Source organism: Centropristis striata, chromosome 13 (genome assembly GCF_030273125.1).
Source record: "Centropristis striata isolate RG_2023a ecotype Rhode Island chromosome 13, C.striata_1.0, whole genome shotgun sequence".
NCBI classification, from domain to species: Eukaryota; Metazoa; Chordata; class Actinopteri; order Perciformes; family Serranidae; genus Centropristis; species Centropristis striata.
The window spans coordinates 33,702,694-33,717,973 of NC_081529.1; the positions used below are offsets into that span (position 1 = coordinate 33,702,694).

The 15,280-nt window shown below is 34.5% G+C and overlaps 1 protein-coding gene across 1 annotated transcript; it reads left to right on the plus strand.

Moving 5' to 3' along the window:
* Window positions 1–249: 249 nt before the first annotated feature.
* Window positions 250–14,207, plus strand: LOC131983895 (methionine-R-sulfoxide reductase B1-A-like). Its single transcript, XM_059348722.1, has 4 exons — window positions 250–405; window positions 10,246–10,388; window positions 11,908–12,022; window positions 13,255–14,207. Exons 1-4 carry the CDS (start codon window positions 351–353, stop codon window positions 13,272–13,274), a joined length of 333 nt encoding a protein of 110 aa, XP_059204705.1. The 5' UTR covers window positions 250–350; the 3' UTR covers window positions 13,275–14,207.
* Window positions 14,208–15,280: the final 1,073 nt, after the last annotated feature.

Consider the following 15,280-nt stretch of genomic DNA (forward strand, 5'->3'; position numbering starts at 1 on the left):
TTATCTATCTTTATTTTTTTTACTTTTATTGTTATTATTATTTACTTTTGTTTTTTATTTCATTTTATTTTATTTTGTCTTACGTTACTTTTTTTTTATTTATTTGACCTAATTAATTTCTAACCTGCCTCCAATTTTTTTTAGATGTACCCGTAAATTCAGGTTATCGGGCACACTTTTTACGCTAAAGTTCTCCGGTTTTATTTTGAAGGCCAGACTCAAACCGGATGTCCTTTTGTTGACAGAGGAATGTTAGAACTGTTCCAGAGAAAACTTTAAACTGCGCGCAGAAGAAGAAGAAGGAGGAATCCGCCATAAAACAACACAAAGAAGAAGAAGAAGAAGGAGGAATGTCGTTTTGTAGTTTTCTCGGTGGAGAGAAGTTTAAAGACCACTTTAAACCAGGTAAACTCATCACTTCTTGTTCTTTATTGATGCTGTCTGCTTAACGTTGCTGTTCTTAACGTGCTGACGTAGAAACAACCATAGCTATAGTAGCTAGCCACTGTGAGCTAACTATTCATTGTGACAAAGTTTTAGCTAACAATAATAACTTTTAGCACAGTCCACATGGTCACAAAAACTAAATGAATCGGCATGGAAATAATAGGAAACTCTGTATGTCTTTTGTAACTTTTGTAACCCATGTTGAAGTTACACAACAACTCTGTTACAAAACTGGTTGTTGTTTAACAAATGAGTTAAACTTCCTCTTACATAAACACACTTAAAATCCAAAAAAGAGATGGAGATAAGTGATTTAACTTTATTTTCATTAGCACAGAGTATACTGCCCTACAAAGTCTAACTGCAGTAACTACATTTTGGTCAAAATTGAGTTATAACTAAAAATGAACTCCTTGATGTCTGTTTTATCTTGTGACAAAGTTTTAGATTTAAATTTTGCTTTATTTCAGAGAAATAATTATATAAAAACCACAAAATCCAACTCAAAACCAAGCAGTAATTGCATTTACCACCATCTGCTTTGGATATATATATAAATATATATATATATATATATTAATTTCAACATTAACAAAAAATAGAAATTATACGTTTATTTGAAAGGGAAATTATTATCTAGATAGTGATGAAGTAAAAAAAAAGTGAGACTAAAATAAAGACTAAAATCTAACATTTCTTTATAATATTAAGTCTAAAATATGCACATCTTTGAATAGAGTTGTTAAACACTTTTAAATACACTGAAAACAAAATCAATTTGAAAATGTTTATTCCCTGAAAACAAAATATAAAAGTTGAAAGAAGACAACAATACTGTAGTAACTCCACTCTGATTTGTATTACTATTAGAACCTTTTACAGCAATGCAGTAACTATATGTTTTGGGGACAAGGTCAAATAAATCATCATGATTTTTAAGCATAAAAATTACATCATCAATACATGTAGAAATAAGTGTCTTATCACTTATCTACATATAACCAATTTGGCTAGCCAGTTAAAACACATTTAAAAAAAACCTGTTTTTCTCAGTTTTACCCTTTGCGTAGTTACTACAGTTAGGCTTTGTAGGGCAGTACAGGTACTTATACAACAAAATGCAGTTTAGCATCTAACCAGAAGTGCAAAAAGGCAGTAAAGTGCATAGTACAATAATATATGTAAATGTCACATAAATAAATACAATAGGCTTTGGAGTTTTGTTCTTTTGTTGTTGTTTTTTTGTTTTGTTGATTAGCAGCAGATGGCAGTAGGTAGTGCAAACAGTTTAAATGGTATAAATATAGTGCACTTGAATAAATACAGTGATAAACAGATCTGTGTAGATGTCAGATGTTCAGTGGCAAATACAACATTATCTATAGTAATAGTAGTAATTAGGACAAAAATATGTCTGAGCATGAACTTTTAAGATAGATAGATAGATATACTTTATTTATCCCAAGCTGGGAAATTACAGTGTAGCAGCAGCATTACACACATAGACAATGACAATTAAATAAAAAGAACAACCTAGGCATACTTCAAGCAATAAAATATAAAATACAATAAAAATACAATCAAATATAAAGTGTCTAAAAAAGGAGTATGTATTAAGGAGTAGAATAGAATTCCAGTGCAGAATAAATATAAATATACAGTATAAAAATGTTGGTGCTATGGAACAAATAAGGTGCAATGAACAGTGTGCATAAAGAACACATAAAGTGCATAACTAACGGTATGTAATAAACCAGACTATTTGTTATTGTACAGTGTGATGGCATGTGGCAGGAAAGATTTTTTGTAAAAACTTTGTTTAAAACTTTTAAAATAGTTGTAATACACTTCCACCCACCCTGCAACCCTGCAACCCCAAATTACATATTTTCTTTTATATCATAATATTAATACTCTTAATAAACACCAGTCATGCAGGACTTTAGAACATGCTATCAAATATCTAATCAATGATCAGTGAGGAAACACTAGCAGTATGATTAATAATTGACAACTAACTGTCAGCAATATATCAACATGTATGTAACACAGACACTCATAGCTCAATTACAGGTCCACAGTTAAAAACACAAATAAATAGACAAAAATGATTCAAAGTCAGACTAAAAGTTATAACTGTTTATAGGTCAAATGTCCAAAAAAGTGTTTTCTTGCAGAGAAAAGCACATTATTGTCCCATCAGAGAAACTTCTGATGGAAAATCAATTAATCAAAGCAAAGCATGGAGTCAATAGGAGTCACAATTGAAGGTTTTGTGCATAGAAATTAGTTTCCCACTCTATCTCCTTAAAAGTTATAACACTGTTTATAGGTCAAATGTCCAAAGTAGCGTTTTCTCACAGAGAAAATCGCATTTTTGTCCTATAAGAGAAACTACATGCCATCACACAGTACAATAACAAATAATAGTATATAATAATTCATTACATACCGTCGTTATGCACTTTATGTGTTCTTTATGCACACTGTTCATTGCACCTTATTTGTTTCATAGCACCAACATTTTTATACTGCATATTCATATTTATTCTGCACTGGAATTCTACTTCTTAATACATACTCCTTCTTTAGACACTTTATTTTTATTTTTACATTACATTTTATTGTACTTTATTGTATTTTTATATTTTATTGCTTGAAGTATGCTTAGGTTGTTCTTTTTTATTTAATTGTGTTGTTATTGTCTCTGTGTGTCTCTGTGGGGTCGGGACCCCAATTGGGGTCGCGAGATGATTTCTGGGGGTCGCCAAATCATTTTGGAAGTTAGCTCTGTCTCCACTGTGTTAAAGTGTTCATGTGGTAATGTGTTTTAGTCTTTTTGGTCACTTATAGTCTTTTTTTGGTCATTTTGTGTCTTTTTTTTAATCATTTTGTGGTCAATTTGTGTCTTTTTTGGTAATTTTGTTTCCTTTTTTGGTCATTTTATGTCCTTTTTGTCATTTTGTGTCTTTTTTTGGTCATTTTGTGTCTTTTCTGGTCATTTTGTGTCTTTTTTGTTCATTTTGTGTCTTTTTTGATCATTTTGTGGTCAATTTGTGTCTTTTTTGACACAGCTTTTATTGTATTTTATTGTATTTTTATATTTTATTGCGTGAAGTATGCTTAGGTTGTTCTTTTTTATTTAATTGTGTTGTTATTGTCTCTGTGTGTAATGCTGCTGCTACACTGTAATTTCCCAGCTTGGGATAAATAAAGTCTATCTATCTATCTATCTATCTATCTATCTATCTATCTATCTATCTATCTATCTATCTATCTATCTATCTATCTATCTATCTATCTATCTATCTATCTATCTATCTATCTATCTATCTATCTATCTATCTATCTACTGGTGGAAAATTAGTTTCCCACTTGTCATGTGACTTGAGATCTCTGCTCGCCATACACCAGCAAAAAATGGTATGAGACTGAAAAAACCAGGTACTTCCCAGCAGAATGGCAGCTGGATGGTTTGGTGCTTCCCTACCATGATGTAATACACAAAGGCACTGTGATGATTGTTGAGCGAGGTTGAGCTGAGACATGTTGAGACTTGTGAAGCTGGACAGAGACGTAGGAGGAGTTAGAGGAACGGTCTTAGAAATCTGGGCAGCAACACTAGAAGTTAGAAAGAGGATTTAACCAATGAAATGACCGGTGAGGAGTGGCAATGAGGTAATGCTCAAGAGACAAGGGAGCGGCAAAGTATAAAGGCTGCAGCGCAAGAAGGATCGAGCTTATTCTTCACGGGGAGCTGCAAGACTCACCAACGGACTCTCTGGATCTGAGGACTACTCCTGAACGACCACATCGGTGGTAGGACTTGGATTTTAAAATCAAGAAGAAGACGGATTAAGGACCCTTACACCAAGAAAGAAGATTTCCAATTTGACGAGAGACGAGTTTTGGAGAATAACCATTCCAACACCAGTCGATAATAGATTAAAGGATTTTTCTTACATTTTTTTTCTTTCTAAGTTCTCACTGTTGTCATCTAGGATTACTCCGACTTTGGATCAAGTGGAGAGCCTCGGCTGAGGTCTGAAGTTCGGACAGTGTGTTATAGTTGCTTGGCCAGGCAACTTTACCGTTTTCCTCTCCAAATTTGATGGATTACATTTCCCAGCTACAGCTTCATTTAACACTGGCAGTTAGGGTATTAGGGTAAGATATTAATCAAACTATAATCTTTTTATTATTAAGGTTTTTGAATATTTGATCTGTAATCAATTTTTGGATCATTAGCTGTATGCTTGCACCTTGCTATATTATCAAGAAATTCTCAATTGCATTTAAAGTGAAGTAGAGGCTTTGAAGAGCAGACGACTCGAGACGACGAAAAGAACCAGAGCAACGCGAGATGGCGGCAGCAGCGGGGGCAGAAGTTAAGAAAATTAAGCTGATACAGACAGCTGATAGGCAGCAGAAAACCCGAGAGGAGCAGAGTGAGCTCTTACAAGCGAGCATGGGGCCCCGAACTCCTGAGGCTTCAGCCGACAGGAGGAAGTTACCATCAAAAAAGGAGGAAGAAGTCCGCTGTTTCCTATGTAAAATCACAGTGGATAAAGTCAACTACCTTTGGGATGTCATGTCATTACGATGGTGCACCCAATGCTACCGCCAATGTTTCAAGTTCCCTATTGCTGACGGGGTGATCACCCACTTGGATAACGTCTGCCTGCCCAAGGTGTCCGATGAGGAATGCCAAGAGGTATTTAAAAATTCCAGAATGTTATGGAATACTCTTGAAAGGTGCCAGAGCATCATCAAAAGGGGACGTATCTTTCCACCTCGCTATGTGTACTACCCCTCCTACACTCAGGTCTGGGTATTCGATAATGGGGATCGCTTACCCACTACACTTCTCCTGGATGGAAGAATCATTGACATAGGTCGATGGATGGGTCCTGTCCCCAGAACACCACCGGGACCAACCACTGCGAACGCAGAAACCAAGACCGAAAGCCAGGTTAGGTACTGTCAGAAGGACGTTAAAAGATTATTGGACTTCCAGGCAGAATGGGAAAACCGTGCACCACAAGCTACGGCAGAAGAAGGAGCACACATCTCCACTTCCATGGGGGCCCAGATCGATGATTCTCCTCAAGACAACAAGTTGCCCAATCCCAATACCGGGGACCCGGAGGGAACAGGTGAGGACCCTGACGAACCCGAGGACACCGAGGCCGGAAAGCAGATGATGGAGTACCAAGAGTCCATCCCAAGGCAGCGCCCAGAAGAACAACATGAAGCTTTCGTCATGGATATGGAAGGTCTCGTAATCGACGATAGGTGGGACGCCGAGACAGAGGCGCCTCACCCTTCACCAGCAGCGGTGGTCCCCATGGAACTTGTCGCCGAGGAAAAAAAGTGATGATGACTCCCTGTTTGACGTGGCATGCCCCGATCTGCTCTACGAGGATGTCTCATCTGATGAAGACTGAGGCTACGAGGGATCTCAAGGAGGGGGTGTCATGTGAGTTGAGATCTCTGCCAGCAAAAAATGGTATGAGACTGTAAAAACCAGGGACTTTCCAGCAGAATGGCAGCTGGATGGTTTGGTGCTTCCCTAACATGATGTAATACGCAAAGGCACTGTGATAATTGTTGTTAAATGATTCCACTATATGGTGTGATGTAATGATTATATGTACGATGATATATTACAAAGTTGATGTGATTTGATGAAATAACTGTTGAGATAAAATGCATGAATGATCAGTTAAACAGTACGTGTGGTAACTAAAGTAATCGTAAGAAATGGTGATGACTATGATATTAATTCTGATCACTGTGTTAGAAAGAAGCAACAGTTATTGCGAAGCCAGTAGAAAAAGGGGAACTAAGAAGAGCGAGGTTGAGCTGAGGCATGTTGTAACTTGTTCAGCATGTGAAGCTGGACAGAGACGTTGGAAAGAGAAGTTAGAGGAAATCTAAGAAATCTGGCCAGCAACAGTAGAAGTTAGAAAGAGGATTTAACCAATGAAATGACCGGTGAGGAGTGGCAATGAGGTAATGCTCATGAGACAAGGGAACGGTAAAGTATAAAGGTATAAAGGACGCTTACATCAAGAAAGAAGATTTCCAATTTGACGGGTGAAGATGAGGGACGAGTTTTGGAGAATAACCATTCCAACACCAGTTGATAATGGATTAAAGATTTTCTTTCTAAATTCTCACTGTTGTCAGGAACGACCACATCGGTGGTAGGACTTGGATTTTAAAATCAAGAAGAAGACGGATTAAGGACGCTTACATCAAGAAAGAAGATTTCCAATTTGACGAGAGACGAGTTTTGGAGAATAACCATTCCAACACCAGTTGATAATGGATTAAAGGATTTTTCTTTAATTTTTTTTGTCTTTCTAAGTTCTCACTGTCTCACTGTCAGGATTACAGTACCGATCTAGGATTACTCCAACTTTGGATCAAGTGGAACTTTACCGTTTTCCTCTCAATTTGATGGATTGCAGTTCCCAGCTACAGCTTCATTTAACACTGGCAGTTAGGGTATTAGGGTAATTCATTAATCAAACTATAATCTTATAATATTTTATCTGTAATCAATTTTTGGATCATTAGCTGTATGCTTGCACCTTGCTATATTATCAATACATTCTCAATTGCATTTATAGTGAAGTAGTGGACATTAGATTATTAAATCTTTTGGTATTAAAAGGTTGTGTGTTATAACAAGTTTCTTATTGGTTAAGATTATTGGCTTATCCTTGGGGCTTTTATTCCTAGCCACTAAAACTAACCTAGCAATTAGTTAAATAGATTTTACAGTCAAGAAGAAGACGGATTAAGGACGCTTACATCAAGAAAGAAGATTTCCAATTTGACGAGAGACGAGTTTGGAGAATAACCATTCCAACACCAGTCGATAATGGATTAAAGGATTTTTCTTTATTTTTTATTTCTTTCTAAATTCTCACTGTTGTCAGGGTTACAGTACCGATCTACGATTACTCCGACTTTGGATCAAGTGGAGGGCCTCTGCTGAGGTCTGAAGTTCGGTTATAGTTGCTTGGCCAGGCAACTTTACTGTTTTCCTCTCCAAATTTGATGGATTGCAGTTCCCAGCTACAGCTTCATTTAACACTGGCAGTTAGGGTATTATATAGGGTTATTAATCAATCATTAATCAAACTATAATCTTATAATATTTTATCTGTAATCAATTTTTGGATCATTATATGATGTATGCTTGCACCTTGCTATATTATCAATACATTCTCAATTGCATGTATAGTGAAGTAGTGGACATTAGATTATTAAATCTTTTGATATTAAAAGGTTGTGTGTTATAACAAGTTTCTTATGGTTACTCTAGCCAAAGAAATTAAACTTATCCTTCAGGCCTTGTATTCCTAGCCACTAAAACTAACCTAGCAATTAGTTAGTTAGATTTTACAATCAAGAAGAAGAAGACGGATTAAGGACACTTACATCAAGAAAGAAGATTTCCAATTTGACGGGTGAAGACGAGGGACGAGTTTTGGAGAATAACCATTCCAACACCAGTTGATAATGGATTAAAGGATTTTTCTTTGTAAGTTCTCACTGTTGTCAGGATTACAGTACCGATCTATGATTACTCCGACTTTGGATCAAGTGGAGGGCCTCGACTGAGGTCTGAAGTTCGGTTATAGTTGCTTGGCCTGGCAACTTTCCCGTTTTCCTCTCCAAATTTGATGGATTGCAATTCCCAGCCACAGCTTCATTTAACACTGGCAGTTAGGGTATTAGGGTTATTAATCAATCATTAATCAAACTATAATCTTTTTATTATTAAGGTTTTTGAATATTTTATCTGTAATCAATTGTTGGATCATTATATGCTGTATGCTTGCACCTTGCTATATTATCAATAAATTCTCAATTGCATTTAAAGTGAAGTAGTGGACATTAGATTATTAAATATTTTGGTATTAAAAGGTTGTGTGTTATAATATAATATATATTGGTTACTCTAGCCAAAAAAATTAAACTTATCCTTGAGGCTTTTATTCCTAGCCACTAAAACTAACCCAGCAATTCACCAAGTGCATAGATCAGTAAAAGGAGAGCTGCCATTAAACAGTTTTCTTATTTTCTTTTCTTTTCTTGTTTTCTTTTCTTTTTCTTATTTTGTTTTCTTATTTTATTTATTTTTCTCTGCTATATCCGGATGATTCTTCCTTTTAAACGTTCTCTAATGAAGTGATAAATTATAAGTGTATACAGCTGATATTGACACCATAGACATCTGAATTTATGATTTTTACAGTATAACATTTGTCGGGTAAGTATGAATGTACAATTTTTTAACAGTATTGCATGTATGTGTGTTATTGTTTTTCTTGTATGTACTGTTTTTGTTTATGTTCTTTGTATGTCATGTTTATGTCTTTTTAGGGACCCCAGGAAGACTAGCAATCGCCAAGGCGTCAGCTAATGGGGATCCATTCAATAAACAAATAAACAAATAAACAAACGGGCGTGGCTAGCGCGGTATTAAAATCCAGGGTTATTGGATAGGTGCCATTCTAGATTAAGCAGGATAAGTGTCCGGATTTAGGCAGTTAGAAGCTAGGCGAATCTACTCGCCACCAGCTATTAAATTCCCAAATTACCTACTGAGATAATATCCATAGGATAGTATCTGACCCCTTAGAGCAGTAGTTCTCAACCTTTTTGAGTCGCGACCCCCAATTTAACATGCATGTTGTCCGTGACCCCCGCTCACTGAACAGAATCTCACACATCAGCACCCAAAAAAGAAAAAATGACCAAAAAAAGTAAACAAAATGTCCAAAAAAGACACAAATTGACCACTAAATGATCAAAAAAGACACAAAATGACCAAAAAAAATTACACAAAATGACAAAAAAAGACACAAAATTACCAAAAAAAGACACAAAATGACCAAAAAAAGACACAAATTTACCAAAAAAGACACAAATTGACCAAAAAAGATACAAATTGACCAAAAAAAGACACAAATTGACAAAAAAAGGATACAAAATGACCAAAAAAGACACAAATTGACCACAAAATGATAAAAAAGATACAAAATGACCCAAAAATATAAAATGACCAAAAAAGACACAAAATTGACCAATAAAGACACAAAAATGACCAGAAAAGACACAAAATGACCAAAAAGACACAAATGACCAAAAAAAGACACAAAATCACCAAAAAAACACAAAATCACCAAAAAAAGACACAAATTGACCAAAAAAAGACACAAAATGACAAAAAAAGGAAACAAAATGACCACAAAAAGAGACAAATTGACCACAAAATGATAAAAAAAAATACACAAAATGACCTGAAAAAACACAAAATGAACAAAAAAAGACATTAAGTGACCAAAAAGACTAAAACACATTAACACATGAACACTTTAACACAGTGGAGACAGAGCTGACTTCCAAAATGATTTGGCGACCCCCAGAAATCATCTCACGACCCCAATTGGGGTCCCGATCCCAAGGTTGAGAACTACTGCCTTAGAGGAGAGCTGGTCCAGAAGTCCCTATTTCAGGGCATTCTCGGGGATCAAACACACTCTATCTCCTTAAAAGTTATAACTGTTTATAGGTCAAATGTCCAAAGTAGCGTTTTCTCGCAGAGAAAAGAACTTTATTGTCCCGTCAGAGAATAAGTACAATAAATAATTAATCTGATCGATGCATAAAGCTTAATAAAAAGAGAGACTAGAAAGGTCTTGAGCTTGCTATTAAAAATGTAAACATTCTCCTCATATCACACATCATCATCTCCCTCCGTTGTTTCCTCCTCAGGGATTTATGTCTGCTCCAAGTGTGACCACCAGCTGTTCAACAGCCACTCCAAGTACGAACACTCGTCTCCGTGGCCGGCCTTCACAGAGACCGTCCAGGAGGACAGTGTGTCCAAACATGAGGAGAGACCTGGGGCGTATAAGGTACAATCAACAGAATTTATTAAACCTGTCAGAGGACGCTCACTTTAAGTGTTCTGCCCTACAAAGTCTAACTGCAGTAACTATATACAAAGGGAAAAACTGAGAAAAACTGCTTTAACCCTATAAAGCCAAGTATATCATATTTGATACACAAGTTTTTGAGACCTATACATCATCAGTGTGATATTTTTTTCCTGAAAAACCTGACATGTGTTGAAAAAAAACAACAACTGAGCAACAAATTGCACAAAAATTCAAAATATAGCAAAAATTATATGCAGGTTCCACTGGTGGATCAGTCATTGCTGCGTGAAAACTTCATATAAGCAGATGTATGATGTTGTGTTATATGGAAAAAAATATTTTGCATGTTTGAGGAAAATGTTAAAAGAGAGTAAAGCCTTAAAAGGTTAAAAATGTTTTTGTTAGTTCAAGAAAAACAAACTGTGAGCAACAAATTGCACAAAAAGAACTGATGTATCAAATATGATACAAATTAGAATCATATATCCCTATTGTTTTTGGATTTTTTTTTTTTAATTATCTGTCAGCAGGTTCAATAAGCACTCAAGTTTAAAAAAAAAAAAAATTCTGGCAACTATTTAATGGTTCAGGCTTTATAGGGTTAAAGTTATTATTTTTTTAAATTTAAACTGGGCAGCCAAATGGGTTATAGGTAGGTAAGTGATACTTATTTCTACATGTATTGATGTAATTTTATGCTAAAAAATCATGATGATTTATTTGACCTTTGACCCCCAAAACGTAGTTACTGCTCTCTGGTTTTGTTGTAAAAGGTTCTAATAGTAAAGCACAAACAGAGTGCAGTAACTACAATGTTGTTGTCTTCTTTCAGCTTTTATATTTTGTTTTCAGTGAATAAACATTTTCAGATTGATTTTGTTATAAGTGTATTTAAAAGTGTTTAACAACTCTGTTCAAAGATTTGCATATTTTAGACTTAATATTATAAAGAAATGTTATATTTTAGTCTTAATATAATTTTATCTCACTTTTTCACTTCTTCACTATTTAGATAATAATTTCCCTTCCAAATAAACTTATAATTTCTATTATTTTTAAATTTTTAATTATATCCAAAGCAGACTGTGGTAAGTTCAATTACTGCTTGGTTTTGAGTTGGATTTTGTGGTTTTTATATCATTATTTCTTTGAAATAAAGCAAAATTGAAATCTAAAATTTTGTCACAAGATAAAACGGACAACAAGGAGTTCATTTTTTAGTCATAACTCAATTTTGACCAAAAATGTAGTTACTGCAGTTAGACTTTCACTCAATCAATCAATCAAACTTTATTTATATAGCGCTTTTCATACATATAAATGCAACTCAAAGTGCTTTACAAAAAACTTTGTAGGGCAGTGTAGTTTATCCATTTGTTGATCAGCTAACATACATTTTTATACTCGTTATCAGAAGCTATAGACAAACGTTGAAAGATCAGTGATTGTTTAATGCTTTAAGATCCTGATTCAGTTGTCTGGTGTGTTGTTCCAGGTGCGATGTGGGAAATGTGGAAATGGATTAGGTCATGAGTTTGTGAATGACGGGCCGGCCAAAGGACTATCTCGCTTCTGAATATTCAGCAGCTCACTGAAGTTCATCCCTAAAGGTACGACAGTCAGATTATTAGATTACAACTCTGTGCTAGACTGATAAATCACATGGGCCAAAATAACGACTTATTTCAGACATTACAGTAAAAATATATTAGCACTGTTGATTTCACGTTTAAGATTGCCATTTTATTCCATATTTTACCCTAAAAAATAAAAAGTTTTTCCATCAAAAGAAACACTGTTTTGCCATATAATTAACAAGAAAATACCTCATAAATGCTGCATAAATTAAAGATTTTACCATTAAATATTACAGCATATTTCTCTTAGAGATATGGTGTTTAGTACATTTAACAGAAAAAGTATTTTTGCTAAAAATAAATGCAATAATGATGGCTTGTGTATATATTACAGTATTTTTTTTTACTACAGACACAATGCCAGTGTATTTTACAGTGGAGTAATGTATTTTTTTTTTTTTTCAAATGTAAAAAATACTGTTTTGGCTGATATATACATTTACAGTGTTTCATTGTTACTGAAACTGAATTAACCCATTTATCATTTTACGGTCTTTTACTGTCATGCTTTAGCAATTTTTCACCCTAAAATCATTGGTCATTTTGTGTCTTTTTTTGGTCTTTTTGTGTCTATTTAAGTCATTTTGTGTCTTTTTTGGTCATTTTGTGTCTTTTTTAGACATTGTGTCTTTTTTTAGTCATTTTGTGTCTTTTTTTGGTATTTTTGTGTCTTTTTGTGTCTTTTTTTTAGTCATTTTGTGTCTTTATTTAGTCTTTTTGTGTCATTTTTTTGTCATTTTGTGTCTTTTTTAGTCCTTTAGTCCAACATAAAATGTGATTTTGAATCCTTTTTCTACTTTCATAACACTATCATGCTCAATAAAGAATTTTAAATGTTTCAAATGTGAACAAAGGTGTCAAATCTAACATATCAGAGGGTTCCATCCAGTTCTATCATTTGATACTAAATCTATTTGAGCTTGTCTCCAGTTTTACTTGGTATATCATCATCAAACTGAAACTGGCCTCATGGAGTTTACAGCCAGAACTTTAGAGGTAAATTTACAGTAGGGCTCCACGCTGCTTTGTTTTCTAGTCTGGATGGAGGCAACAAGTCTGGATTTGGTGCTTTTGGAGACTCCAGAGGGTTAATGTCCCAGAAACACATACTGACATACTGTGGTCATGAAGACAGAGTTGACTTTAGATGCTCTCTCTGTACTTTGCAGCCTGTGAACTGGTTCTGTTCTCTCCCTGCTCCACAGATAAGGTTGATGGACAGTAAGGTGAGCCGTTAGAGGGAATCGCTGCTTGGAGTTTCTCTGCGCGGCTGAAGGTGTGAACAGTGGATGAAGAGTTCTGGGATAAAGCCCGATCTGGGAGCACCAGAGCTCTGATGAATGATGAACACACCGGACAGCAGCGACAGACGAATCGACGCTTTTTTACTATGCAATCATCGACATCTCAGGATAGCCTCACTGATTACACAATCACTTTATCGCCCACATTAACCCTTTGATACACAACATGGGTCCAAAATGACCCTCATTCATTCCCTTCATGTTATTTAATGCTGCTGTGTGTTTCTGTGCTCTATCTTTTGACATCAACTTATTTTAGGATTGAATATTCCAAGTATTCTTTAAATATTTTGTTTTTGATAACAACAGATCATTATTTCCATTTTTCCTCTCATACTTTATGAAGAAAAACAGTTTTTGTGTTATTACATAGCTAACTACTTGGTTAAGTAGCTTGATAAGCTAACTATTCAGCCAAGAAGTTAGCTAAGTAGTTAGCTTAGCAAGCTACTTAGCTAAATACTTAGCCAAGAAGTTAGCTAAGTAGTTAGCTTAGCAAGCTACTCAGCTAAATACTTAGCCAAGAAATTAGCTAAGTAGTTGGGCTTAGCAAGCTACTTAGCTAAATACTTAACCAAGAAGTTAGCTAAGTAGTTAGCTTAGCAAGCTACTCAGCTAAATACTTAGCCAAGAAATTAGCTAAGTAGTTAGCTTAGCAAGCTACTTAGCTAAATACTTAGCCAAGAAGTTAGCTTAGACAGCTACTTAGCTAAAAAATGGATATGGGTCATTTTTGACCCATGTTTTGCATTAGAAGAGTAGTGACACAAAAAGTGATTTTATTAAAAAATGAATAAAAGAAAACATAAAAATTAGGATGTATGATGATCAAAAACAAACCAATTGAGGAAAACCTGGAATATTGAATGATGAAAATAATTTATTGCAAACATATAGAACATAAAAACTCTGTCGGGTCACTTTAGACCCATGTTGTGCATCAAAGGGTTAAATGTATTTATAATGATTGTTGTTTAGATGGGGAGAATAGACTTCAAAACAGATTTTTAAATGATGAATTTTTTTTTTAATTTATTCATCGACGGCGGCCTCTGGCTGTTGTGTTTGGCGCACAAGATGCAATAACTAATTAATAAAAGGTACAATTTTCACTTTTGAGAAGCTTTATGGAACTTGATGACAGTGACTGATATGCAAACTGAAATAAATCTATTTTAAATTAAATAAAAGAATAACTCTGAATATAAGCAGATGTCTGTGTTCTAGTTTTAATTGATAAACTGTCTATTTATAGTTGCTAAATAGTTTAACCCTCCTGTGGTCTTGGGGTCCTTTTTGACCCCAAATAATTTTCAACATATGATTAATATAGCTTAACTTTCATAGAATCGCTTGAAATTGAAAGCATATGTGCCCCTCTGTATCCTTAATAGATAATATAAATTTCAACTTTCTTCATACATTTTTACGTGTTTTATAATTTTTTATAGCACCTGTGGTCTTCAGGGGTCAAAAAAGGACCCCATGACATCAGACTGGTTTTGGGACATGTAAAAAAATATATTTTATTTAATTTACCTTTTAAGGCAACGACAAACAACTTTTATGACCAACAAATTGATATTTAATTTTCATATTTTTTTTCATCATTATTAGTCAATTTTAGTCAAATATACAAAAATTAGACCTAATTTCAAGAGAGAAAAAATGTAATAAAACCATAGACTTTATATAAATAAATATATAAATAAAACCTGACTTTTTTTTTCAATAGTTATAGTGAAAAAAAAAGATGGGCAAAAAAAGTTGCTAATATTTTTTTTCTTCATGTCCTATGAATAGAACATGAAATTCTACAGTCAGCAATGTGCAGAACTGTAATGCATTCACTTGAGAAAAAATAAAAAAATTGCTCCGTTTGTTTCTGAATTAACCAGATATTTATCTCAGAATTCTAAGAACATTT